Source organism: Crassostrea angulata, chromosome 5 (assembly GCF_025612915.1).
Source record: "Crassostrea angulata isolate pt1a10 chromosome 5, ASM2561291v2, whole genome shotgun sequence".
Classification (NCBI taxonomy): Eukaryota; Metazoa; Mollusca; class Bivalvia; order Ostreida; family Ostreidae; genus Magallana; species Magallana angulata.
In genome coordinates this window covers 57,757,089-57,784,555 of record NC_069115.1, presented here as the reverse complement: position 1 = coordinate 57,784,555, position 27,467 = coordinate 57,757,089, and the positions used below count along the sequence as shown (strand labels likewise).

The 27,467-nt window shown below is 35.6% G+C and overlaps 2 protein-coding genes across 4 annotated transcripts in view; both read left to right on the top strand.

The window, feature by feature from the left end:
• The first annotated feature begins 81 nt into the window (after positions 1-81).
• On the top strand, positions 82-8,395 carry LOC128186015 (C-type lectin domain family 17, member A-like). The gene is made up of 4 exons (XM_052855745.1): positions 82-1,282; positions 2,674-2,761; positions 3,189-3,368; positions 7,586-8,395. Exons 1-4 carry the CDS (start codon positions 986-988, stop codon positions 7,831-7,833), a joined length of 813 nt encoding a protein of 270 aa, XP_052711705.1. The 5' UTR covers positions 82-985; the 3' UTR covers positions 7,834-8,395.
• Positions 8,396-13,134: 4,739 nt separating this feature from the next.
• Positions 13,135-27,467, top strand: part of LOC128184525 (afadin-like) — a 36,099-nt gene continuing 21,766 nt past the window's right edge. For 2 of the 3 annotated variants that reach the window (XM_052854050.1, XM_052854048.1), the window contains exons 1-12: positions 13,136-13,414; positions 15,262-15,451; positions 17,761-17,855; positions 19,301-19,586; positions 23,926-24,089; positions 24,408-24,522; positions 25,638-25,784; positions 25,931-26,016; positions 26,204-26,410; positions 26,642-26,793; positions 26,982-27,094; positions 27,220-27,425. In XM_052854050.1, coding sequence (XP_052710010.1) covers positions 13,316-13,414; positions 15,262-15,451; positions 17,761-17,855; positions 19,301-19,586; positions 23,926-24,089; positions 24,408-24,522; positions 25,638-25,784; positions 25,931-26,016; positions 26,204-26,410; positions 26,642-26,793; positions 26,982-27,094; positions 27,220-27,425 — 1,860 coding nt within the window. In that variant the 5' untranslated portion in view covers positions 13,136-13,315. Of the gene's footprint in view, positions 13,415-15,261; positions 15,452-17,760; positions 17,856-19,300; positions 19,587-23,925; positions 24,090-24,407; positions 24,523-25,637; positions 25,785-25,930; positions 26,017-26,203; positions 26,411-26,641; positions 26,794-26,981; positions 27,095-27,219; positions 27,426-27,467 lie in introns of all 3 variants that reach the window. The other variant, XM_052854047.1, reaches the window with a different exon arrangement.

Sequence of the window (27,467 nt, the reverse complement as noted above, 5' to 3'; positions counted from 1 at the left end):
AGACACGTGAAGTTACTCAGAAATCCATCGTTTAGATTCATGTGATCTAAATCGAATAAATTTCTGTTAAATTTGTATCACAAAATAAATCCCATCGCAATTTTTTTTTTCATTATGAAATGAGGATGATGGTCACAAATCTTTTAAACTCTCCCTGCTTTTTTATCTGTGTGAGCAAATTCATTATTACCATGACCAGTTCTTACTCAAGGACGCATTTTCACAAAGTACATGACATGCATGCATTTCCCTCGTCTAATATGAAAAAGAGTTTTCAGGAGAATAACAAATGCTTGTACAATAAATCTATTGTACGTACGATGTAAGTTTTTTTTACTGGACATAGTTTTAAAGTTGTACGAGGGCCTTTAGAGGTTGTTGCCATTTTGTTGAATCTGTCCATCCGAGCGAGTAACGTTAAGGTCTGTTGATTCTATCAGCGATCCCGTCTGGCTAATGAGCAATACTTGTATTGAATTGTCCTTGTATTAATTACATTGATTCGGTACTTTAAATCTACTCAATAGCAAAGAAAGTGAATTGTATTTATAGACTATCAATATTTGGTCCATTCCAGAATTTTCGATTTTTTAAAATAAATAAAAAAGCCTAATAGAAAAAGCTTACCGGAAGAACACATCAATTTGAGAGACATCAGCCGAGGCTCCTATCATCACATGGCTACATTATTGAATATCTGTCGTTCGGCAATTAACAAAATTACTCTTTAATGGCAATAAAAATCTGAACATGACCGGAGGATTGAAAAGTTCGGATAATTTACAAATTTGATTTAAATGTAGATTGTCTTAATCAAAGCGTTTTGTCTATTTGTATTACTAGTTTCATGGTGATGTGATGTGGGTTTAAATAGTCGACTGGCCGCTGAAAACTTCATTGTGAGGAATTTTATGATACGGTTAACCAGTTTATATAAATTTACGAAACTGCCGTAATTTTCTAAAACGCTTTTTAAAAAACCACTATGGTCGTTTGTGATCTAGCGGTCATTGTACTATGGTGCTTAGTTTCCCTCGGTGGTTGTGAGTTACCAGGACTTGTGTTTTACGGTAAGAGAAGCGACCCCCTCTTTACGTATTCCACGTTGAGCCCCTCGGGGATCCAGCAGTGTGTTCGAGTTTGTTTCTTGGATAGAGCATGCAATTCCGTGAACTTTGACCGCAGTCAGCTGACCTGTCATCTTAACAGCCGTGAGGTCCAACCGGATTCTCTAACATCAGACAGTGACTTCGTCTTCATAACCAACATTTCTGGATCACAGGTACAGATTGTTGGGGGTACAGGTACAGATTTTTAGGGGGTCACAGGTACAGGTTGTTGGGGGGTCACGGGTACATGTTGTAGGGGGTTACAGGTACCGGTTGTTGGGGTAACAGGTACAGGTTGTTAAGGGTCATAAGTTAAATGCTGTTTGGGTTACAGGTACAGGTTGTTAGGGGGACAGATACAGGTTGAAGGGGGCCACAGGTACAGGTTGTTTGAGGGTCACAGGTATAGATTTTTAGGGGGTCACGGGTACATGTTGTAGGGGGTTACAGGTACAGGTTGTTGGGGTAACAGGTACAGGTTGTTGAGGGTCATAAGTTAAATGCTGTAAGGATTACAGGTACAGATTGTTAGGGGGACAGATACAGGTTGAAGGGGGCCACAGGTACAGGTTGTTTGAGGGTCACAGGTACACATTGATGGGGGCACAGGTACATGTTGTTGGAGGTCACAAATACAGGTTGTTGAGGGTCATAAGTTAAATGCATTTGGGGGTTACAGGTACAGGTTGTTGGGGGTCACAGGTAAAGGTTGTAGGAGGTTACAGGTAAAGGTTGTTGGTATCACAGGTAAAGGTTGTTAGGGGGTCACAGGTAAAGGTTGTTGGTATCACAGGTACAGGTTGTTGAGGGTTACAGGTACAGGTTGTTGGGGTAACAGGTACAGGTTGTTGGGGTAACAGGTACAGGTTGTTGGGGATCACAGATACAGGTTGTTGGGGGTTATAGGTACAGGTTGTTGGGGGTACAGGTACAGGTTGTTGAGGTTGTAATTTTGAATTTACCAGAGAGAAAAAATTATCAAATTTGCAACATGACATTTGTATTTACAACCAATCGGTAAGTTCAAAATTTTATAGCAAGATAATTTTTGTCATGAGAAGTAAAGTTATCTTAAATCTTAAACCTTGCGATGCGATTGAAGTTGCTGTCTTAACCGTAAAGTAATCGTATTAATCTAAGCAGGTTTTTGGGTCTGTCGTGGAAATTGTGTGGATCGTAGAAAAGTTTTTGTCTGTATAAAAATTTCTACAATCAACACAATTAATTTTCAAATGTATTAACTCGTGGCCTATCTCGATAAAGAAGCTATCGTTCAGTCGTCTATCTTTACAAAGATAAAGGTACAACATCTAAAGCTAAAATATGGGATTTGTTCTCACTTATTTATAGTGAATGACCTAAAGTATCATTTAAAGGGTTTAAGGTAGATCTGATGGATAATGTGTTGATCGTTAATCCTCCTTAACCTTGTTGGGCATTATTTTTATAGTGAAAGATTTTTTTTTATCTCAAGGCCTCTGTATTTTGTGTTAAATTATGAGACATATTTGTTAAAAAGGCTCCGGAGTCTTGGATATAATCGACTATTCTTACTCTATTTTAGAATCTGACGAAAGATTGTTCCCAGAACAATTGTGGTCAAGAAGAGTCTTGCATAAACTTAAAGAATGGTACCGCGTGTATCAAAACAGGTCAGTATATGTCTGAATAATTTCCTCAAAGAAGATTCTATTTTTCGTTTTGGTGTCTTTGTTTCTTTTTGTCTTACATATATCGGCTTTTTATCAATTTTAAAAAGAAGTTTTAAATGCAATTCATTGTAAAATATTAACAGTACGATACTTTTTAAAACGGTGAATACATTTGAGTATAGCTATGTACTTTTATCCACATTGATTCCTCCTTTGCTACTTATGTATTATAATCTGGTCATCTTTTCCTTTGGCAGTCTGTCCTCGTGCGTTGTATTCCTATTTTATAATCTGGTTATCTTTTCCTTTCGCAGTCTGTCCTCGTGCGATGTATTCCTATTTTATAATTTGGCCATCTTTTATTTTCGCAGTCTGTCCTCGTGCGATGTATTCCTATTCATAATCTGGCCATCTTTTCCTTTCGCAGTCTGTCCTCGTGCGGTGTATTCCTATGACAACTCGTCAAACACGTGCTACAGAATAGTCGACCAACTCTTCCTCAACTGGACGGCCGCGGAGGAGTTCTGCCAAAAAGACGGTGCTCGCCTGATATCACTACGCACTGAAAACCAAACCAACTTCATTTCCGAACAATTAAAAATAAACTGTACGTATATCATCCATTGTCCAAATGTAGTTTACTGTATGGTTTGAGAAGTTATCAACATATGCAACACAAAAAAGGCACCTTTGTCGTTTATTCTTTTACGGGCAAAGACTTGAATTCTCAAGATCAGCTTAGAGAGCAATAGAGAGTAGAGCAGACACGATTCCCCTATGATGACATCATGGCTGATAGAAATAAGAGTGAATGAAAATTTAAAAGTGTTACATGTATTTGCAGTATCAGTTATGCACACACTAATATTTCTTATTTTTTGTGGTTTGTTTTGTTTTGTGGATTTCTTTTCCTTAGAACGACTTAAATTGTAACTGAATCTTCACAATTTAAGACAGGAGTCCTTTGTTTACAGTTTTGAAAGAAGGGAATCAAATTTTTTGAAGATATCAAATTTATTTGTTATTAAATTTGTAAATGATTTCGTTTAAATAGTTCAAAACAATGTACGTTTATCGCGGTTGTCTTTGAAAATATTGTGTGGCTTGTCCAGCTTTTGATGAAGGTTGAATTTTGTGTGTGGCATTCCATGCCAGTATACGACAAGATGACGACCAGCAGAGCTTATCGTTTATTTCACGTATACAGGATGTATTGCTTTGAACCCCTTTCTAATTCTTTCAATTTCCGTTCATTTCTCAATTAGAAAAATGTCATTTCAATAAATTGAACAAGTAATGATGATCAATAATTATTGTTTTATGTAATAAAAATGCAAGAATTTCAATGTAATATTTCTTTAAATGTAAAACCTACAGAGCTTATTTACATCTAGAATCAATAGAGCAATAATTAAATCACTCGAATGAAAAATCAAAAACACGGGATAGGGAAGAGTCACCCATTCTTTAAGGTGATTTCTCTGTCGTGGCGTTGACGTCATGGGAAGATGCTTCTTTCATCAGCGCATTGATTATCCGTGTTCTCTGAGTTATGACATTCAACGCCGTTTTTATTCAAAGAATTTCAAATACAATTTGATGTATATAAGAATGTAACATAGGATTCCATTGGGTTTAATTTTACAGATACTTGCAAAAAAATTAAAGGACGCCGTGTCAGTGTTATGGTTACATTGCATGTTTAACCGTTTGTTTTGTAGTTTTTAAATCAGAAAATTGAATGTGCATTTGTGTTCACGGTCCTTCGCACGAGTATACCTAAAAAAACCAGAATATCGGGTTTTCGTGGAATGCTTTAGTTACATGTATAATATATTACATGAAAGTTTTTAGCATCATATAGCATCGATCTTTTCAGATTAATATTTGATGATTATGCAATCCATCAAAGCATTCGAACTTTACTTTCTTTTGGAAAACCATGCGATCAGTTTTCAGTATTTAAAATTACAAAAAAATTCACTATCTGTTCGTACTGACTCGGTGCTTTTGTACTGTGAGAAGGCAAAGCCAACATTTGCATACTCATGATTACAAGGTACAACTCTGGACAATGATGCTGATCAGTTTTGAGCTAGTTTTCGATTTTTTGGTTCTCTTCTTATTTCCGTAGACCACCCCCTCCCCTTCCGCAGGTTTTTTTTACTAGTACGTTTGTAAAGGACCGAAAAGGGTGTCCAGAATGCAGGCAACGCATCAATGCATTATTGATAAGGATAAAGTAGTCCCGTGGAACAGTGTCAATATTTTTTCTCCAGATTCTTGTACGAAATCTTCAGGTCACCGTAGATTCGTTATTCCGTCTTATCCTTGTATAAATAAACCTTTGTTAGACATATCTAATTGAAAATGCATGTTCAATTAACCAAATAAAAACATATGTCTTTTCATTTGTTTGTAAAAATCAATTTCAAAACGATAGTGTTTTTTTTTTCTGTGGTAAACATTTCCAAACCTCTGTTTGTTTTCCAATAAGGTTGGACTGAATTCTATTGGTAAATGCATGTTGTAATTACAGAACTCTAGTCACAAAGTGTTAAACATGTATCCGTGAATAATTTTCTTAAGATGGTTTACACAATAAATAAAAGGCTTTTTCCGCATATTTTGGATCGATGAATCGGCCATCGTCGGAACCCACGGGTTTTCTCTTTGTTGCACTGAAGAAAACCTGTGAGTTCCGGCGATGTGAATCGGTTTAGCAGCAGTGTCTTCTTACATAGATCTATACTTATACTCGTATAGAGGGTTTGTTCCCGTTTGCACACATTTGAAAATTAGGTATCGAAAAAATGTGTGCGAAACGGGAATTTGACCAGGTGAGATAATTCCTTAATTGTTATAGTCTATATCAAAGTTCCTGTGAGGGCAATCGACAATAAAATAAATCAAACACATCTACTCGCAATCGATATTTACATTTATTTTATGTTACAGTATAACTTGCATAAAAGCATATTTATATTATAATTGATATCCATGTTCTTGAATTTAATTTCAAACATCGATTTGGTCATGAACAATTTCAATAATTTCTTTAAAAAAAAAAAGATTATTGCAAAATATTGTATACGTAGTGCTTTTGTTTGCCTTACTGCCTTTCGGAAGTTCATGTACATGCTACAAGTTTGAAGAGAAAATATCACATGTTAATATTTGATTATTACTTTTGCTGAAATAAATGGAAGAAATGTGTCTTGTGAAAACGTTGCTAAAATTTTTTCATTTATGCTGTGGCTTGAATAATCGTAGAAAATAGACAAACTGTTTGATGATAAATCGGCAATTTTATATGCTTCAAAAATCTGTAAAGATTGTTCACAAAACCTATCAAATGTAGAACTAATTCATGCATTTTCAACCCTCTTCAGTTTGAGGTGTATCGAATCAATATTAAAATTATTATTTTTGTCGGAAACTTTTTGCTTCATGTATTTATATCTACTGATTTGAAGAAAAAAAAAACAGAACGTGACCCGCAAGAAAAGAAGTGATGTTGATCATAACAACTACTATCAAGATCGCTACTTCAAAGATAAAAATATTTTGTGATAAAGATGTTTCATTTCATATCATTCTTTCTGTTGATACCAAACAACTAATCATGCGCTTTAGATATTTTTAAACTCAGTTGTAAAAAGATACACGGAGTACCCCATATGACTGTACATGTAGTTTTCCCCTTCATCATATAATTATCCATTGAATCAGCTTTCAGTTGGCTTGAGACCAGCAATTTTTAAGGTAAATGGACAAAAAATGTAAAAGTCAAATCATCTAATCACTATTTTTCTTATCAGTGAGCGGGAATTTAAGACTAAAAATATCACTGTTCTATACCCAATTTTCAATTGTGTGCAAAACGGGAACACACCATACACCATATCGAGTATTTCTTACAAAATCATTGACGGACTGTGGCAATACCGATTTAAACCGGTTGCATGCTTAGCTTTTTTTCAACAACTTTTGAAATTCAAAGAAAAAAAATCAATTTATTGTAATTAAAATAGATATAAGCATTGAAATATTTGGTTTTGACTAACGTCAACAATCTCTTTCCGTTGAGTAGACTAATCATAATTAGATCCTTTCTCACTCTACTGGAGTAATCGATGCGATTCGTTGGTTTTAAATGATAGAAATTATATTCAAACCAAAAAAAAAAATCCTATTAAGGAGTCTGGGCGGTCAACCAAATAAGCATCTTATCTGCCTAAAATTGTAGAATATGGTGTGTTAAGCTATATAGTTAAGAAAACCCCATATAGTTCACCTTTTAAAATTTGAGTTTTTCCTATATTTTTATATAGAGCTCTTCTTCTTGAGGAGATCAACATAGTCTCGACTATCGAGCCTCCTTAAATACCGGTATTTTAAAAGAAGTCCCTTTCGGACATCTTTTGTTATGGTTTGATACATAATGCTTTTACTGACACAATTTATTTAAAAAAAAAACTCTTACTAATTTTATATACAAACAAAACTATATTTTTAATTTATCGTAGAAAATATCTATTTTTTTTCTTAAAGCCATCACAGCCTTCCCAATAGTATCGTTTCAGTACTAGTAGGATGCAACACTAAAATGTTTGTGGAACAGTTATATTATTATTTCTGGAATAAGTGGATTTTTTTAGTTACTGCTGGTGTTTGGCAAACATGCATATGGTTGGTGTAATTATTTAAATGAAGTATACCGACCTAGCTCCAGATTTAAGGAGCCTGACCTCGATTGTGTGATTATATTTCTTAATCTTTTTGTCAAAATAATACCAACATAGCATTTTAAAAATCTTTCAGACATCCACACCAACTTGACGGAATATTGGATCGGATTGAGTGACAGAGAAGTGGAGGGTGCGTTCAGGTGGGTGGACGGCCAGTCCGTGGGGTTCTCCAACTGGGGCGATAATCAGCCGAATAACAGGGACGTTAACTGTGTCAGTAACGGGACGTTCGAGGCCGACTGTACCGTCATCAGAAAGAACGGGAGATGGGCAGATGACTGTTGCGGGGATTCCAAGGCCTTTATTTGTGAGATCGTTTAAAGGAAATAACAATTTACTGGATACAACTCGGTGTTTTTATGGATCTAGCAGCGATTTATAAAACCTGGTCCCAACGTCATCAAAACTTCCAATCCTTCAATATAGTCCTCACCTCAAATTTTCAAAAGAAATGTACGTAAATTTGAGGTAACATCTCAGACTTGAGGCTGAGTATTCACTTGAAGAAACTTGGTGACGGTGGGGTCAGATTTTTTAAAATGACATCTAGCGGCCATAAGTCTCTTTACATTTTAGTCGAGTCTTTGTCTGGCTACGTATAATACACACCAAACATAGGTCATCTCTGTAATACCGGGAGCGCCGCTTTTCAAGGATACATATGTTATATATAGAACAGTAAAATTAATATATTAATCCATATGTATAAGAAAGTTTGAACACTGGAAAATCACTTTGAAGAGAATTTTAAAAATATAATATATTATTAGGAAAACATTGTGACAGTCATTTGAGAAAATATTTTTTGAGAAAAATGTTCATGTACAATATTGAGGCTACTTGTATGAATTTGTGGGGTTTTTTTTTAAACGAGCGAAAATTTCATGAGAATCATTTCATAAGTTGAATATTGAATTTAAACATTGTAAATGATATTAATATTTATATAAGTATTAAAATGTCTCTGGTACATAAAGCATATATATATATATATATATATATATATATATATATATATATATATATATATATATATATATATATATATATATATATATATATACACACACACACACACACACACACACACACACACATACACTATGATGGAGAGACGCATTTGATCTGATAAAAAAAGGTTAAACTGTTATATCTGAAATGCTTTCTTTTAACATTTCATTCCATTCTCAGATTTTTTTTTAAAATGTCAATAATTATCGGTAACGTCTGCCACTGAAGCATGCTGTAATGGTCAAATAGAAGCCATACGAGATCATCTAAAGCATACATTGATACTCCTGTCCGTACCTTCAGTACTTTGATATGTATATTTTTTTTTCAGTTAGAAGAAAGATTTGAAATTAAAAATATCCTAATAAAATCATACACACAATATGGATTATTAGAGTTTGTTCTAAAGGAGTACTGAGTATGTACTTGTAAACTTGGTCTACTTTTATCAAAGTTTGTTCCATTAAATTTACAATCTAACAAATGATATTAGATTTGTTCATTTAAAAATTTACGGCTCCTGGCAAGCAAAGAAGTATTTTAATAAATAAAAAAGATGTAATTTGCCAAAAGTGGTTTTAGGGTAGTGCATTAAAATTAGGAGATACGACTACAACCATGAAAATCAGATGTATATTAATTGCTGTTTGGTTAGATGTAACTGTCCATTAAGATTTTTTCTTTGTATCAGTGAGTAATATTCCTTGGTATCTAAGAAATACTTCTACGTGTTATAAAAGGGTTGTTTTTAAGCAGCAATCTTGGTTTAATGCAAAGTGAAGTACTTTCACCCATTTTATTTAATTTGTATGTTAATGATTTTGAAATCAATTTTTTTTTATTCTGAATGTGTAATATTTGAAATTTCGTCACTGAATCTTTTCCTTCTTATGTATGCTGATGACATGGTGATTTTTTCAGAGACAATTGCTGGTCTTCAATCTCTTTTGGATGAATTAACATATTACTGTAGCACATGGAAATTACACATTAATGTTGATAAGTCAAAGGCTGTTGTATTTAGAAAAAAGGTGGAAGGGTAAAAGAAGGTGAAAATGGTATATTTATGGTAAACCACTTGAAATTGTAGATCAGTTTGCTTATCTTGGCATTATTTTTACTACAATAATAAATATTCTAAAGCCGAGAAACAAGTTGCTGAGCAAGGTATGAAGGCGTTATTTGTATTGAAAAAAAATTATTAGAAACATGTTTTTTAATCATAATACTTTGCTATCATTGTTTGATTGCTTTGTTGGCAGTGTCATTAACTATGCCTCTGAGGTATGGGGTTCACTCAAAGCACCTAATATTGAGAAACTTCATCTTGATTTTTGTAAACATATCTTGGGAGTTAAAAGGTCAACTTGTAATGTAGCAGTTTATTCTGAATTAGGACGCTGTCCTCTGCTGTACCAAAGAATGTTCAACATAGTTAAGTTTTGGAAAAAATACTGTACCATAATAATTGTATTATTCAACATTGCTATTATACACTGTATGACTGTGTCGAAAAACATAATGCAAAAAACTGGTTGTATCATGTTAAAGATTTTTTATGCAATCTGGTGTATGTTTGAATTGTGGGAAAAACAAAAAATAACAGCTATAGCTGCAGATCTCATTGTTTTAAACAACGTATATTTGACCAAGCTACACAGTATATTTTTTCTCAACTAGATATTTCTAGTAAATGCTCTTTTTTCAAATACTTAATTGCAACCTATGATTTACAATTTTATTTGAGGAAACCTATTCCAAACAAATATCAAAAGTGTATTTCAAGATTCAAGATTATAATATGTCCCATATACCGAGAGCGGTAGCGTATCAGAACAGCTGATTTTAATCAGATTTTAATCAGATTGCCCATATACGAAGGCTATCGCAAAAAATACAGTAAGCCTTATTGCTGGAAAAAAAAACCCTCATTCAATGTGTAAACTTTTGCAACTTTTTAATGTTGAAAATGTAAAAGAACTATGTAATCTGGGTAAATTTATTCACTTTAGTTTGAAAATAAGACAAGATTTACTTAATGCAAATTAGATGTTGATATCATATGTACACTTCTGCCACATTCTCCTGTTAACTTATCTGTACGTGTATATTGTTTATATTTATTGTACTGATAAGCTGTATAGCTTAAAGTTAAGAAAGAACTGAACTGAACTGTGTTGTAAACTTACAAGTAATTCTAATGGTGTAAATATTCGTCGTTTTGTTCTATTGTAAAGTTCAGATTAGTTTTATACAATGCGATTGTTTGTTTTGTATTTTTTTTTAACTTATTGTCTAAGATAAATAGTTGGTGTAAAGATTTTATTTGTTTTATCGATTTATTTATTCATTCATTCATTTTTTTTTTATTATTTTGTGGTACGTGTGATTTATAATTCGATCAATGCACTTATTATACCAATGATTTTTAAACGATTTGTTCGTTGGAACAATAAATTCTGTCACGGTTGTTGTGCAATCACTTTTGTGTACATATAATTACCGATTTTCTCTACGGTACAAATGATATTTTAATTAATTGTTCTATGGTACAACAAATCATCCCATGATTTGTTTCATGTTATTATAACGATTGTTGGGTGTTAAATGATCTGAATACAAATTTGTCTTTATCACTATAAAGTTTGTTTATTATCAACCTCTTATCAACCTCTTGTTTATTAATCAATAAAGACTTTTCACTAGCTATTTCAACATCATTGTGAGCTGCATTAAAAGGCATGCCCTGCTTATTTTTATTTACCCATTGTCGAGCGATTTAGATTTGGTTTTGGTATAAAAGATTTGCATTAATGTACAGAAAACGTTCGTTCACCGATTGGACCCCCTCTCCTTTTTTCATTTTGCTGGAACCGCCTCTGATATGCTAAGCAATTCTTTCTTTATCTTGTAGGCGCCATTGCATTTCATTTTTGAATTTTATCATTTTTAATTTAATACTAGTATTCTGCCATTGTATATTTCAATGGAGTAAAATGAACGACGATAAATATTTCAATAAACACCACACACAAAACAAAGGCGCCAGACACATAGCCCACATTTAACCCTCCCATCACCGTTCCCCTTTCACACATTTCTGGACAGATTATAATTTTGGAAACTGAAAGATTCTGAAAGATGTAATCTACGTGTCCTGGTTCACGGTAAATATAGGAACCCAATTCGGTGATTAAAATTATAAGTTTAAAAAATATTTATTTCTACTTCAGTACACAAATGTCGCATCGGTTGCAATCACACGTACATTGAATATATAAGCATTTCAGGTCTTTGAATTGAATTTTTTTATCGGCTATATATAGTTTTTGTCAGCCTCCAGTTTTAAATGATTACTAATTTAAAAAAATACATAATGCCCATTCAACTGATCTAACATTCAACTTTCGGGTATACTTTTCCATACTTTAAAGGAAAAATTCATCGTACCAAAAAAAAAATGAAAAATTGCTATTTTTAACGTCAAAACTGTTGATCAAAATTTTGAGAGAAAAACAAATGAAAAAAACGAAGGAATTAATCTGGGATGTATATATACTTTACGTCCCTGAATTAATAAAGAACTACATATGATATTAGTCAAATTTGGCCCCCATAATTTGCTATTTTTAAAGTGATTCAGGTACATTAATTTGTTGTGTTATCTTATAAAGGAGTTGACATAAAATATGTTTTTCACCTATTTATTTGATTTATATGCACTCACTGGCAGTATTTGACGTCAGAAGTGACGCTATTTTCATAATTCAATCAAAATCAGTCAAAAATTGACATTTTTCTTATCTTTTTTCGATTGGGAAATACATGTATAGAGCGACTCTTTGAACAAGAACGAACTTTTTGTCACTTATAAGTACTGGAAGGATACATCTTTGGTGAAATTTTTTTGTTTTTTCAAGCACTCGCTCAATGTTTCCTAAAGAAAAACTGCTTCAAAACAAGCCGTTTTATGCTTAAAATGCGAAAATGGCGGGAAAAGGTAAACTTTATGATGTCATATTTTTTAATTGTGGGCATTAAAATAGTCCTTTCGGGTTTTTTTCTGCTCCAAGTTCTTTCCCGGCGTCATGACGGGTTGGGATTGCCGAGTTTTTATCGTTCAAATAAATACAAGGTACAGATGTTATTCCTGTGTTTGACTTACCTCTCTTTGAATACCTGTGCTGGCTTATATATACCTGTGTAACAGTCACGACTACTTAAAACCAAATGATATATACTGAAATTGGGATGCACATGCATTTAAAAAGTAATATTCTATATTTATTGATTGCTGTCCGTACAGTCAGGTAATCCCTGCAGCAATGTAAAGAACCATCAATCAACCAAAAAATTAAAGAAAATTTAAGAAAAAAGAGCGAAAATAGCAAGAGATTGCCTACATTTCTTTTTTTTTCAAAAGTCGTCGCTCATTAGGCCTAATCACATTCATAATTAGTTTTGTTGAGACCATAGATGACAATTCAAACCATGAATGGCCACTGCGAATGTCCAGGTTCCAGAGAGAGACAATATACCTGGATTATCCCTGTTGTAAATATTTGTAGGTGCGGGCACCTTGGGGGTAAATCGCGTATGTAGGTAGCACGCATGCGCAGTAACTGACCATTCGATGCCGTTCAAAACCAGTTGTTGTGACTGTGTATTCGAAATACGGAAGCTATTGATCTGTAAAGAACCAATGTGAAGGGAAATTCGTGCTAAATGTGAATTGGAAAATCATATGTAAGATTATTTTAAAGTGATATTTAATGGCTGATACATCATCAAAATGACAGACAAGATTCAAGACCGCCAGCGGCTCGCGAACGTAATAACCCAGTGGAATCAGGACCACTACGATTTATTTGAATTAAGCCAACCTAACGAGGTAAAGTAAGAGGTGTTTGTAATAATTAGAACTTTTTTCTATCATATATTGTAATATATATCCCTGGTTTGTGTATGGTTTTCGAATAGCGTAGTTTACCTGTTGTGTTACACAGGTAAGCTCAGGTGTCAACAAATTTTTCAAGATGGCCGCCTCGTAGACTGTCAGTCGGCACAGAGTATTTAGACACGTCGAGACTGTGCATGCATGTCACGCTGAACGTCACGTTGCAATTTCCGTCACCACGCGGTGGCGACCTTGTGTGGCGCTCGGTTAGTGAGTGGAGGTCACACTGCGTGAGAGGGAGAGCGAAGATACCTGATGTGTCTCCCTGTTACCTCCCTTTTGTGTGACCTCATTTATGACTAACATAATTCATAGCATTCATGAAATATTAGACATACACTAAAATGACATTGGGCAGTGTAACTGAAGTCTTGTTACAGTATTAGGTACAGCGATTCTTTCAGAATATGTGAAGATTTAAACATTTGTTAAAAAGTAATACACACAATGATTTGTTTTATAATTCTGAAGTTCATTTAAACATACTACTGATTAGGTACATGGAAACAAATTGTAGATAAAAGTTATTAGATGTTTTAAGTTCTTTCATTATAACACACATTTTTTCACCATACTGATATACTATATTTTAATTAATGCAAACGCCTACATGAGCTTTGGGACACAAATGTCGGCCCTGAACACATCATTCTGTCATAGCAGTCATCCATGTGTCATGCATGTAAAATAATTAATCCACTGCACAGTGCACTGGAGAGAATTTACATCTGAAATCAAATCCAACAAAGATCTATCTCAAACGCTCAATATATGTAAATTTATAGATAACAATCAATGCTTCTAACTTTAAGGAGATTAAATTGTAAACATAGTGCAGATTAGTGCTTGTACCCGATGTGATAATATAATATCTGTGACTTGAACATATATCTAAGAGGAAGGTTGATTATAAAATTTGTATCCCAAGTGATAGTATAATACTAGTAGCATGTACATTATGATATCTAAGAGGAAGGTTGATTATACCGTGTGTACCCCAAGTGATAGTATAATACTAGTAGCTTGTATGTGTCTAAGAGGGTCGATTATACAGTCTGTACCAAAGTATGTCAGCTATGTGGATCAGGAACTGATCGGTCCACAGGGGACATACCTGTCCTCAGGTGTCATACACAGTAGGTCCGTGCTGTACCTAACAGACCGACCACACATCAGGGTCAGTGGATCTGATTACCAGCCTGTGTGACGAGGGTTACATGTGTTTACCTTCCCTGATGTTTACAGGTGTTTTTACGGAAAACAGGAAGATGGTGTGTTACCTGGCTTACTGTGTATCCGTTGGTTCAGGTCCCCGCTATCAGATACGTACAAGATTTTAATGCCCCCTCCCCAAGTCTTAATCCCACCAACACTGATTTGTATATTCTGTAAAATTTAGAAAAGAAGTTTAATTTATAAACTTCTTCAACTTTGATTACAGTTTATCTTTTAAATATATCTTAATAATCATCTCTATGTGTGTTTACAGAGCTTTATTACTTTGCTGAAAAAAGTAGCATTATAAATTCCTAAGTCAATTGAGCTGACAATGATAATATACTGGTAAATACTTCAAAATGCAGCATCAAAAAGGACTGAACAAGATATCCATTGCAATTGCTAACAAAATACTGGTAGATACTTCAAAATGCAGCATCAAAAAGGATGTATACAAGATATCCATTGCAATCGCAGTAACCTTTTATCAACAGTATATGTTTGTAAGAAGCTTGATGTGAGAACTGTTTATGCTGACGGTGGCGTTTGTTTGTATTTTACAGGCGTGTGAGTTCCACGGAGTGGTGAGGTTTTACTTCCAGGATGGGACCAATGTGGTGACAAAATGTATCCGCGTGGCGAGCACTGCCACCGCGCGGGAAGTGGTGGATGTCCTCGTGGAGAAATTCCGACCGGACATGCGCATGTTGACGGCCAATAAATATGCGCTGTACGAAGTCCACGCCAATGGAGGTATTTGATCTTCTTATAACCATCAGATTATACACAACATCAGTATATAAAATGGACGAGCTACCCCATGGAAAATTTTTTTTATATGGCCATTAAAAGGATTTCATAATTATAGTATTGGAAATTATGATTTCAAATTGTGTTATAAATACACGTACTGGTATAGACTATTAGTAGTTACGTATATAAGGCATTTGTGGTTCTTAAAAGGACATATAGGACTGTCAACTCATAAATTGGACTTAGTTAAAGAGTGAGAAGAATAGCATAATTAAATATTTAAGTATTTTAATTTCCATACTAATTACAATTTATTTTGAGGTAGTACTAAGTACTTCAAGAGCAAAACTTGAAGTGCTCATATTTTAAGTAAATTTACTGTGTCATCAAAATGTATACATGTTTCTGGAACAATGGTTTCTGTAATTAGGTCTGACTTGGCATTCTTCTGGAAGTTTAAAACATTCCGCTAGTTCTGTCGTCTTTAGTCTACACAGAACAAATATCTAATGGACTTATCGACGATCTTCATCTTCTGACATTTAACAATGACATTTCGTGGTCCACCGTGAGTTTATTAACAGGAAGACACATGATATCTGGGGCAGAACAATTTCACACTTGGACCTGTGCCATTTTCATGGGGTGTATATTTGTACTATTTTATATGTGGGTGCTTATTACATTAAGTTTCATTGTTGTTGTTTTTTCCCCTGTGATTTAAGGCTTAACACAAGCATTGTTTGTTTTGTACGTGTCTCTGTCAGATTTTATCAGGGAGATCTATATAAACACACACATTTTTCATATTTAAAATTCTTCTTTCATCTGTCGATCATGGGTATGAAATATTCATGCATAACTAATCTCACTAAGATAAAAGAATACACAATTATTTAAAGTGTAGCCCAAATCTAAGAGCTGTTACAGCATACCACACATACCAAAGTTTGATAACAACAAATTAATAGACTAATTGTATCCTTGACAAGGCTTGCTAGTCCATATTTCAGGTATAAAGTCTTGCAGTGTGATCCCCTCATCCCTCTTCCCCAAATGATAGGTTTTGAACCAGCTACCATTAGTTTCTGATCCAAAGACCCTGACCATTGGGCCTTGATACCACCTGCACGAGCTGATTGGTGGGGTGTAACAGGTAGAAACAACCCACACACACACCTGTTGAGTGTGAAGGGGTCCCACACAACATAACATGTTTAGTTCCTGTAATAGCCACCCCCAGAGGAATGTAGATCAGTCCAGGTATCAGACAAGGAACAGGGTATTGTCACCCAAGCATGTTACGCTATCATATTAATGGCTATTTAAACCAGGGCAGTTTATCAGTTGTTTAATCAGATCAAGCAGGCATTGATAATGGAAATCTGCTCATTCTCTTTGACAAAGCTACAACAAAACAGTGTTTGAAGTGGATTTAGGAGTGGAGTCCCGACTGGGTCAACACTCTGGGGTTTTAATGTGATGGAGGGGTCCTGCAAGGTGTCAGGCTAGGCCAGGCCTGATTTTGTTTTTGTAAATGCACAGTCAGCAGTCTTCTTACATTAAAAACATCCCATATGGAGTTTCTCAATGAATTCAATTGTGAAATACAAGCACTATGAACACAAGGCAGTTTTCAAGCTTGAGTGGTGTATAGTACATGCATTAGTATGATTGAGGGGCTCCATTCAGTGTTGTACTTATTCTACTGGTAATCAGGACAGTAATTCCTCAGTGATATCCAGCAAGATCATTGCTACAGATGGTCCAGGGATAAGACAGATACTGGTCTAGAGCGGGCCCCCTTTGTATTGGGTCACCGTTCCAAGTCATACCCCCTCAGTACTAACACAGGGTTCATCATTCATTGGTTTATCTGATGTAGAAATGTTAAAATAGCTGCTTAGATTTTACACCTGTCAGTTGGGTAAATCGGGTTTGAATATATCTCTGGTGTCACAAAGTAAAGTTATGGAAATTTTGTTTACAATTATATTTAGTTGTATGTCATGATGCATGTTCTATACATTAAGCATTGTTCAAATCATTATTTTTTGAAAGATGTATGTAGCCTCAAAATCAAAACTGCAACAGTGTTTGCAAACAAATTATTAATGTACTGTAAAACTCATAATTTTTATTAAAATTTTTGAACTCTCCATCCATATTATGGTGTTTTTAATGTGTTAGCTTTCCACACACTTAACAAGCAAAATATAAGTAAAATGTGTAATAATTGGTAAAATAATACTCGGATTTTATGGTGGTTATGGTGATGTAATAACATATTTGTTTTGTTTCTTTTCCAGAGGAGAGGAGACTGGAGAATGGGGAGAGAGTCTTGTGGGTCCAGCTCAACTGGGGCACTGATGTCAGAGAGGGGCGATTCCTACTCAAGAGAGAGGTATGAGGGACCAATATTATAGGGCAAATGCTTAACCAGACTTTACTTGTTCCTCACAGAAAATAGGGCTCAGAAGTTTTAGAAATTATGGCTTCTTCATTTGTATGATGGCATTAACAATAATACACACAGAATTAAAACTTAATTTTGCATATTTCCCTGTAGTGGTCAGCAAAATGCATTTCTTTGTAAACAGATTTAGTGTTTCCCTGTTCCCAGGCTAGGGTTGTAGCAGAGAATGCAGTAAAAGATCTAGACTAGCATTTTAGGAATGCTAATGACCAAATACAGTGAAAAAAAAATTAAAGAAAAGGGTTCTAGTTAAACAAGATGTATAAATGTACAAAGTTTTATAGACAACATGGATTTTTTTAATAAATTGTTAAAGATGAATAAAGAATAACCATTTTCTGGAGACAAGTGTTTTGTTTCGTATGGTTGGTGAGATTAACACCTCCCTTGGTCAGGGATCATGTTAGATGACCTTTGGTGAACAGACACTGTCCAAAATCTCCACACTTCACCGAAATAGCTTCCTCAATGAAGCGTGTTGTATATTCAGACTGAATACTTTAATCCAATCAACCCTCTCGCTAGTCCTTCAGTTTGGGCCTCGTTAACTGTCGGATTACCTTAGATTAGACTTATCCATTCACAATGTGATTTAGCATTGGTGTTTGGCATTCCAGCCATTTATTATGATCACTACCAATTGATTCTGGGAACTTCTACTAGTGGAGTGTCAGGGGGTTAGATCAACCAAAGAAGAAACCCAGTACATTGGATTTTTCTTGAATAGAAAATTGCGCAAAATCATTTGGAGTTTTTCATTTGTCTGTTGATATACCAGTATAAACATATGGCAGATATTTCTGGGTAGTTTCATAGATATAAGAGGGGTAGGATTTAGCTCTTGATAATAAGTTGAGGTCATAGGGAGTCTGCTTACAAAAAAATAAAAGACAATCTTATAACCATTGTTAACTGCTTAAACGCTACACAGGTTTAATATTGCAAATGTAATCATTCTTCACCTAAGAATACAAGTAATCTCCAAAGAAAATGTTTAGAATCATCAGATTTTAAGATTGCAAGAGGGAGGAAGGTGTTAATTAAGATTTCTGGATTTCATGGGTATACCCCTTACACACAACTGAACTTCCCCAATAATACTGGCACAATAATTTCCTTTCTGAAATAAAGAATTGTTGAAAATCATCTATTCAAAATAGAATCCCTGAAAATGGGTCTGTTCAAACTGAGTAACAAAAAAATTGTCCTCTTAATGAATCCAACTGATACCATAGGGTAAAATTTGACCTATCAATTTTGAAAAAAAATTGTTCATCTCTTTTATAATTAGGTATCTTGATAATAAATGTCATAATTTACAGAATTGGTACATCTGTATTTTGGTTAAACACCATATGCTTTCATTGTTTTAGGGAGACACCACACTTGCCCATGCCCGAGCAGGCGGGGGTGTGGACAAGGAGAACCAAGGGGGGACATTCAAGAGGAAGCTCTCCAAGCGAGAGAAGAAGGAACAGAAGAAGAAGGAGAAAGAGAAGAAGATTGCTGAGGCCGGCAGCGCCGCAGAACAGCTGTACACGGACATGCCAGAGACAAGATTCACTCGCAGCATTTCTAACCCCGAGGCCGTGATGAAGCGCCGGCGGCAACAGAAGGTGGAGAAGAAGCTCCAGCAGTGCCGTGGTCAGGATGGCCAAGGTCAGTACCGCAAGCCACAGCTTATAACTGTGTACTGCAAACCACAAGGTAGCTATGTGCTGCGAACCACAAGGTAGCGATATGCTGCAAACCACATGGTAGCTATGTGTCTGCAACCCCCATGGTAGCTTTGTGCTGCAAACCACATGGTAGCTATGTGTCTGCAAACCACATGGTAGCTATGTGTCTGCAAACCCCATGGTAGCTTTGTGCTGCAAACCACATGGTAGCGATATGCTCAAACCACAAGGTAGCGATGTGCTGCAAACCACAAGGTAGTGATGTGCTGCAAACCACAAGGTAGTGATGTGCTGCAAACCACATGGTAGCTATGTGCTGCAAACCACATGGTAGCTTTGAGCTGCGAACCACAAGGTAGCGATGTGCTGCAAACAACATGGTAGCGATGTGCTGCAAACCACATGATAGCTATGTGCCACAAACCATATGATTATTGCTGCAAGAATAACCTAAACAGCACTTATTTTAGATTACCTTTTAAAAAGACATTGATATACAAAGGCACAATTCATTATTGTAGTGGACATATAAAGTCACAATTCATTATTGTAGTGGACATATATTGTAAATTATGGGAAGATAAAAAATTGAAGCAAAAACACATATCTTTGTACCAATCAAGTTATTAATAAGCCAATGCAGGTAATATCCTTGAGTCTCTATGTAAGGTAGTTAAGCCAGCTATTATGGAATGAAAGTGTCACTGATAGACACAAGATGAACCTGCCTCTATAGCGCGAGGTCTCACGATATTTGTGTGAAATTCAACTTGTCTTTTGTGGGATATCCTCTAGGTCTTGCTGAATATTAATGACAGCTATTAACTTGCAGTTAACCTTGCACTTCAGTTTGGATGAAAATAACCCCAGGGGTGTTTAGTCAACAAGAAGCTTTTTAAGACGAAACGTTTAAGAATTGATTTCCATTTTGTTGGACGCTATCAAGGCTCAAACTTTTGTGTTTTCACTGATATAATGAGGTCGTTTTTTTTCTTTGAAGATTAAGTCATTCAACTTAATAACTGCAGCTTTTGAATAAATAGAATAAATTGTCCTTTAAACTATTGTTGTCACAGAAACTAAGAAAAAATTAAAATCCAGGTCAACCATTTATTCAAGAAGATTACATCTCATCTAAAGTTTGATGTGGTTAAAAATTTTGTTTTTTCTTGTACATGTTTTTTTTTTTGGAGAGTACTTTTTGCGGGAAGGGGGTGTCAGTGTATAAAGTCTGCTGTACCAATAGATTCTCGTAGTGTCAGGCCTGTTCTACTTAGTGAGCAGATTTATAAATGAACTGTTAATTTCTTTTTTATGTCTGTTTTGGTGTATTTATATATCCAAGGTCTTTTATCTGTATTTGTTTTTTTAAAAATTGGTTCTAGCTATATCTGTATTGTTATCAAAGTTTAAAGGAAATAGACTTAAGGGATGTAAACAGAAAGACTATTTCTTTTTGTGTCCACCATTCTCCATAGAACAAGACTCTTTTTCAATCCGTCTTTCAGTTCTGAATTAACCAATTGACACTTGGGTATTCAGAATTATAAGACTTTTCACCTGTAATCTTTTTAAATGTACAAACATTACAAGTTAGCTTTATATTTTGTAAGTTTGTCCAAGACCAGAATTCTCTAGTCTACATTTTGACAGCCAGGACTTAAAACTCTGAGCTGATTTCCGACTGTGTATTCATGTGTTGTGTTCTGTAATTAGATTAGCGTAGACATGAACTATTTTGTGAAGCAGTGAATGGAAGGGCGTGGCTTACTAATTCTGGGCTACCCGATTCTCCGAAATAACAAACCCACACATCTCACTTTGTGTAAACAGGAGAACTGATTTTGTAATGTAAACACAGAGAATCCTTGTGTTCACATCGAAAAAAAGAAAACTCCTCTAAAAAAATGTGATACCCCAGAAGGCAGCCAAGCATTAACTTATTGCATGTAGATGGTAAAATTCTTTTATTATTCATGACTGAACTTGTATCCACATTTATAACTTGGTTTTATTTTTTATATATAAAAAATCCAGAATTCATAAGCAATATTTATGCATAAAAATCCAAAATTGGTAAGCAATATCCCAGTTGAGTTAGTTTTGGGCCACGCAAGCAGGAAGATTCACATAATGAAAGATGCAAGGTGTTATCTCTGAGGGGTGAAGTTTGTACTGAATGGGCGTTCATTAATACGAACAATTGCTTTTGCCACTGATGTAATTGGAAATGCCTGTATTTGCCAGAAGAGACTTTTAAGTATGATAAGTTGATTAAGACACATGAAGGGAAACCGCTCAAATGCATCTTGTTTTCTGTAATAGGTTTCACACCAGTGTACATTGATTCTCTGCAGCTGCACGTTACTCTCATTCACAAATCAAATTATCTCTACATCACTGTTTTATTTTATTTTTTGCGTTGGTGTGTTTTTTACGCAATGTCTTTTTTGGCCTTCATATAATTGTCTAGATCTTCCGTTTACATAAGCAGTTTTGTCGGTGTCAAATGTTGCCAGAAAAGAAAATTTAGGCTACCAGGTTCTTAAATTAAATTTAGCGTGGTATTAATTAATTTGAAATTACTGTAGCAAAGTTATAGAGGGTCACTTGATTTTACTGTCAGTTCTTTGGACGTGTGCAACATAGGTAGACTCCTAATGAGGATTTTTTGATTAATTAGGATATCTAATCACCGAATTCCTGCACTTAGGAGACCAAGCCTGGTGCCTTTATGGCTTTGTGCTGTATCTAGCTCTGGAGCAGGCTATCTGTGGTGGAGAGGAGAGGGGGGGTCTGGCAAAATCATTATTTCCCCCTAATTGTGATGATATGGGAGGTTGAACAGAACATAGAAATAAACAACCTCTCCCAGCCACCTCCTTCCTCCTGATAATGGGTGTAAACATGAAACACATGCCTGGTGTACACATTCCACACAGATATTACATCTGACCTCAGCTGGAATTTTTATCAGAGGTCACAAAACAAGCCGGTATTGCTCTACCGTTAACACCTTTAACATTGACTGACCAATTAGTAGTGCTCGGTCATTCACACAGTCAGCTTTGCTGACCAGTGCGCTCAGAGTTTTTTTTAGCATTTCTGTGGTTATTGGGTTTTTTTATGATAAACAAACAAGTTCTGTTTATGAGCTAATGTCAATAACAAATGCCCATGCACTGAGTTATGTGTTCCCTCTTGAGTTTTCAAAGAGTCGTCGACATGAAACACTGATAAAAGCAAATGATAAAGGGAAGTTTATATCACACAATTTATAACAGTGTATTTTCAAATCGATGTAATCTGATGTGGAATGTTTCAAGTGATTGTCATCATAAAAGAATCCACAATACTGCTATTTTATCAAGAACAACTCAAGTGCACTAATTAGACCATTTTTAGACATTTCAATTATTTGGCATTTTAGTTGCAAATGGCAGCAAAATTCCATGTCAGTAACACAATGTTCAACTGTCAAACAACTGTCACTGACACTAACAGAATCCTACTGGTGACCTTGACCTTGATAAGTCTGTGAGCGCTCCATTGAATTTTACGACTATTTTATCCACTAAAGGAGATGGCTAGCATTAGATTCTGTGTGTGATAGTTGGTGTGTGTGAACTTTTATGGTATAAATGACCATAAATAGAGTTAAGATAGATAGTTCAGTACTAGCTGAGAGAGCCTTCTCACCTACATAAGTGTCTGACCGTGATGCTACAATGAACAGAACTCATTTTTATCTCCGATGAATGTTAGGCTTAGACAAATGTTCTTTATTTTATTGATTCTGTTTTTGTGCCTGTTTGAATGAAGAGTCTTTGACAGGGCCTGGTTTAAATGTTTGTGGAATGTCTATACCTGGATACATGTCAGAGTAATTATATATTTAAATCAAAACAGTAATTTACCACTGTAAACTCAAATATATTCTCTGTGCTCTGAAAGCCAGCCCCTATTGACTGGGATTGATAGTCCTAATTTATTTACTGGTTAATAAAGTCTACAAATACTGATGGTGTAACATATTCAACATTCCAATTAAACATTTAAATGTCACAAAAAGTTCAAAGCACTGTAGCCCCCCTCTTTCTCTACTGTAACACTGTGACATTTTGTGTGACTCCTATGCCACGCCTGTGAACTTTGCCTCCCTACCATATTTTTATATTTGAAGGTGCATTGCCACACCCAGTCACCCATGCAAATTCACACAGTGCCCGCGTCACGCAACCCTTCCAAACCTCCCTATACATGTACTGATATTTTATCAGGACTTATGTTTGATTGTTGTATTTTTGTTTGATTTTCAGGAGGAACCCTGAAGATTTATGGAGAGAGTATTAAACCAGAGACCCCCTACAAAACTCTGCTTCTGTCCACGGCGGATAATGTCCGCTATGTCATCCGAGAGACAATGGATAAGTACGGGATGGATTTCACCGTCAGTGATCCGGAGGATTATTGCCTGGTTCAGGTAGGGTATACCTGGTCAATAATTGATGACCACACTTAAATCCGATATCCCTGGATGGCTGATACCCTGCACAATGGAGACATGTAATATTACAAGAGAATGATTGTCATTTCAAAATTGAAATTTCAAATATCTTTTGACGAAAATAAAACAATATAAAACCAACAATGCATGTTTGTGCATGCAAGAGAACAGGTTCTGATAAATTTAAGAGATGGAGAATTAAGCAGTTTAGTTCTTATCAAATATCACAGTATATTTTTTAAATTAGAGAGAATAAAGAGAGACTTTGTAACACCTGTTTTAATTTGTTTACAGGTGTTGGTGCCCCCAGGTGAGAGAGAGTACCATGGGGGTAACATTGGGGAGGAGAGGATTATGGAGGACCATGAGTGTCCACTGGCCATTGCTATGGACTTCCCACCTGCCAAAGGTACGAAAAAATTGTAAACCCACCTATCAGAGGTACAAGAAAAATTATAAACCCACCTGTCAAAGGTACAAAAAAAATTGTAAACCCAATTATTAAAGGTACAAAAAAATTTAGACTAATCTGTGAAAGGTAAAAATAAATTGTACGCCAACCCACCAAAGGTACAAAACAAATGCAAAATCAACTGCCTAAGCTACCCCACCAATGAAACCTTCGTACAGCGGTGTTGTTCAGTCGGAAACAAAAAAAGGACCCCATTTTATACCTCAGACCTCAGTGTGTTAATTTATAGACCAGTGTATTCTCTATGTGATAGATTAGTCCTACCAATATATGAGGGAGATAACCTTAGTCAGGTACACACTGTAATGAGTGACAGGACAGGTCCAACATCAATAACTGACCCTACATCAACACATGTCACATCCCCAAGTGATGATACTGGCTGACACTGATGTTTTCAGTGATAGGATGTGTAACCATTAGGGAGAATCTATATCAAAGATGGCCGACTAATGCCTGAAGCAGCTGACTGCACCAGGATGTCGATAAATTAGTTGTTTATGAAACAAATTAATCGGCAGCTGCAGTCATACACTGGCTGGGCATACGGTGACTGTTGGTTATGTGGTGCTGTGTATTCAATGTTATGATAAGTTGTCATACACTGTACAAGTGTCTGATATACTGCCACACTGAGCTGTGGAATCATCATACAAAATACTCAATGTAATGTCATTAGATAAAATGAGTTCAGGTGTCCAGTTCAGTTGTATTTTTGTACATTGAAATGCAACAGCAATAAGTTTAATAGATCTATACTATTATACTATTAACACAATGTTAAGAACATCTGATGCAATGTTCTCTGATATTAATTTGCATTTATAGTAATAGTCACTATGATTATCCTAAATTTCTACCACACTTATACATGTAAATGCCCAGTGCCTGAAGTTTTGATGAGTATTTTTCTTTGCCTTATGTCTAGAAAAGAAAGGCAGATTTGATAGCACGTAATTAAGCTCCAGGGTAGAGATTAGATGTGTACAATTGTTAGTACAAGATTGTTTTGAGTCTGTCACCCGATACTATCTTTATGGTTTTACTTGTAGGAACCATGATGTTCCACTTCAGAAAGCGACCAAACGATGCCAAGAAAACAAAGCACAAGAAACTCCGTGCAGTATCTCATGAGGAACTCCGCACAAAACCCGAGGAATCTCCCATGAAATATCCGTACCTTCTTGAGCTTAATCCAGGTCAGTCCCGGTAACAACTGTCCACCTCTGTAACATGGAGATCGTTTTATCTCCTGTATAGTCTACAGAAACTCTTTGTGATCATTTGAACTCCAAAAAAAGGTTATACCCATCTAGTGTTGATATTCTGTGGTTTCAATTTACAGATGGCTCTGACAACCCAAAAGGGAAGATATACAGACTGAGTATGAGCTACACAGAGGTCGGCAGTGACCCCTCCATGGCGATCAAGGTCAGTACCAGGGTCTATGGTGATGTCATTGTGACAACCATCACAAGATTCTGTTCTTTTATTGGAATTTTTTTTTTTGATGACTTTATGAAAATGATCTTCTAAAGTTCTGAAAATGTTGAATCTTAAGACCAAAAGTAAAGTTAGATGTAAAAAATTTAGAGATCATCATTGGTTTATATTTCAGATTCACGGTCCAAACATTCAGCCATGCCACTGTGTACTGGGTCTAGTGGAGAAAGATGGAGTGGTCACGGTCACCCCCAACAGTCCAGAGTCCGAGACCCACGTCAACAACCAGCGGATCTCGGAGACCACCACGCTACAAAATGGCATGACCGTCAGATTCGGCAAGCTTCATGTGTTCCGATTCATAGATCCCAATTTCGAAGAGGTAAGCGAAAATTCTGTATCAATATTTATTGATTGATTTGATCTGCAGACCTTTTTGTAGAAGGTGGATATGTAAATATGTATATAAGTTGTACTTAGACAAAGGGTTGTATTTACTAAAGGACCATAATTGATGCCTCTCTTTACAAATCACCCAGTGATGGATATTTAATTTATTGATTTTTTACTGAGTTGTCTTTCTTGGTCTGACATTTCCATGTTTCTATTGCAGAAGCTAAGGAAAGGTCAGATCCCTCCTGACGGGGCCATTCAGAAACACAGAATGCAGCATCAGAAGTCGATGGAGCCCAACTTTGAGCCCACTAGACCCACACCCTCACCCAGGGAGCCCAGGCAACAAGAACCAATGGAAACACAGAGAAGGTAGAATAGCTGTCCAATATCTTACATCTTAAGAAATTGTCAAAGAAACTTCTATCATGATTTATTGATATCACTTTTGCAGGGAAAAAAGTGATACAACAAAAATAAATTTTTGTCCACAAAAGTCAATTTAATTTTTTTATATCTTACTATAATTATGTCCTAAATATTGTGATTGTTCTTTATAGGAATGTTCCTCCCCAGCCCATGGGGTCTCCACGCAGGGAGGAGAATGCCTACCCCCCACACAGGCAGCAGGCTGGGGATGCCCTGCCAGCCATATTGGAGTTTCGGGAGGACAGTAAGTCACTGATGACTTATCAGAAATCTTGTCTGAATATTGATTATCCCTCTAATGAAAGACAACTCCTGATTGCTTTGTCACATTGAAGGTAATTTCTCATTGATTGATTTTCTCACTTTCAGAGGAGGACCATTTCTTTGCCAACATTATTCTGGACTCTGCTACTGCTGGCATTCAGTTTAAGCTGGCCCCTACCTACACCATATATCTGGCTGTCCGATTCTCACTCTCTAATGGGTACAGACCAGATCTTAGTCCCCAGGATAAAGCAGTCAGAATCACCAACCTTGTGATTAAGATAGCCAACCTAACACATCAAGCCATTCATGTAAGTTGTCTGCTTATCAAATCTCAAGAAAATAGTCCAATT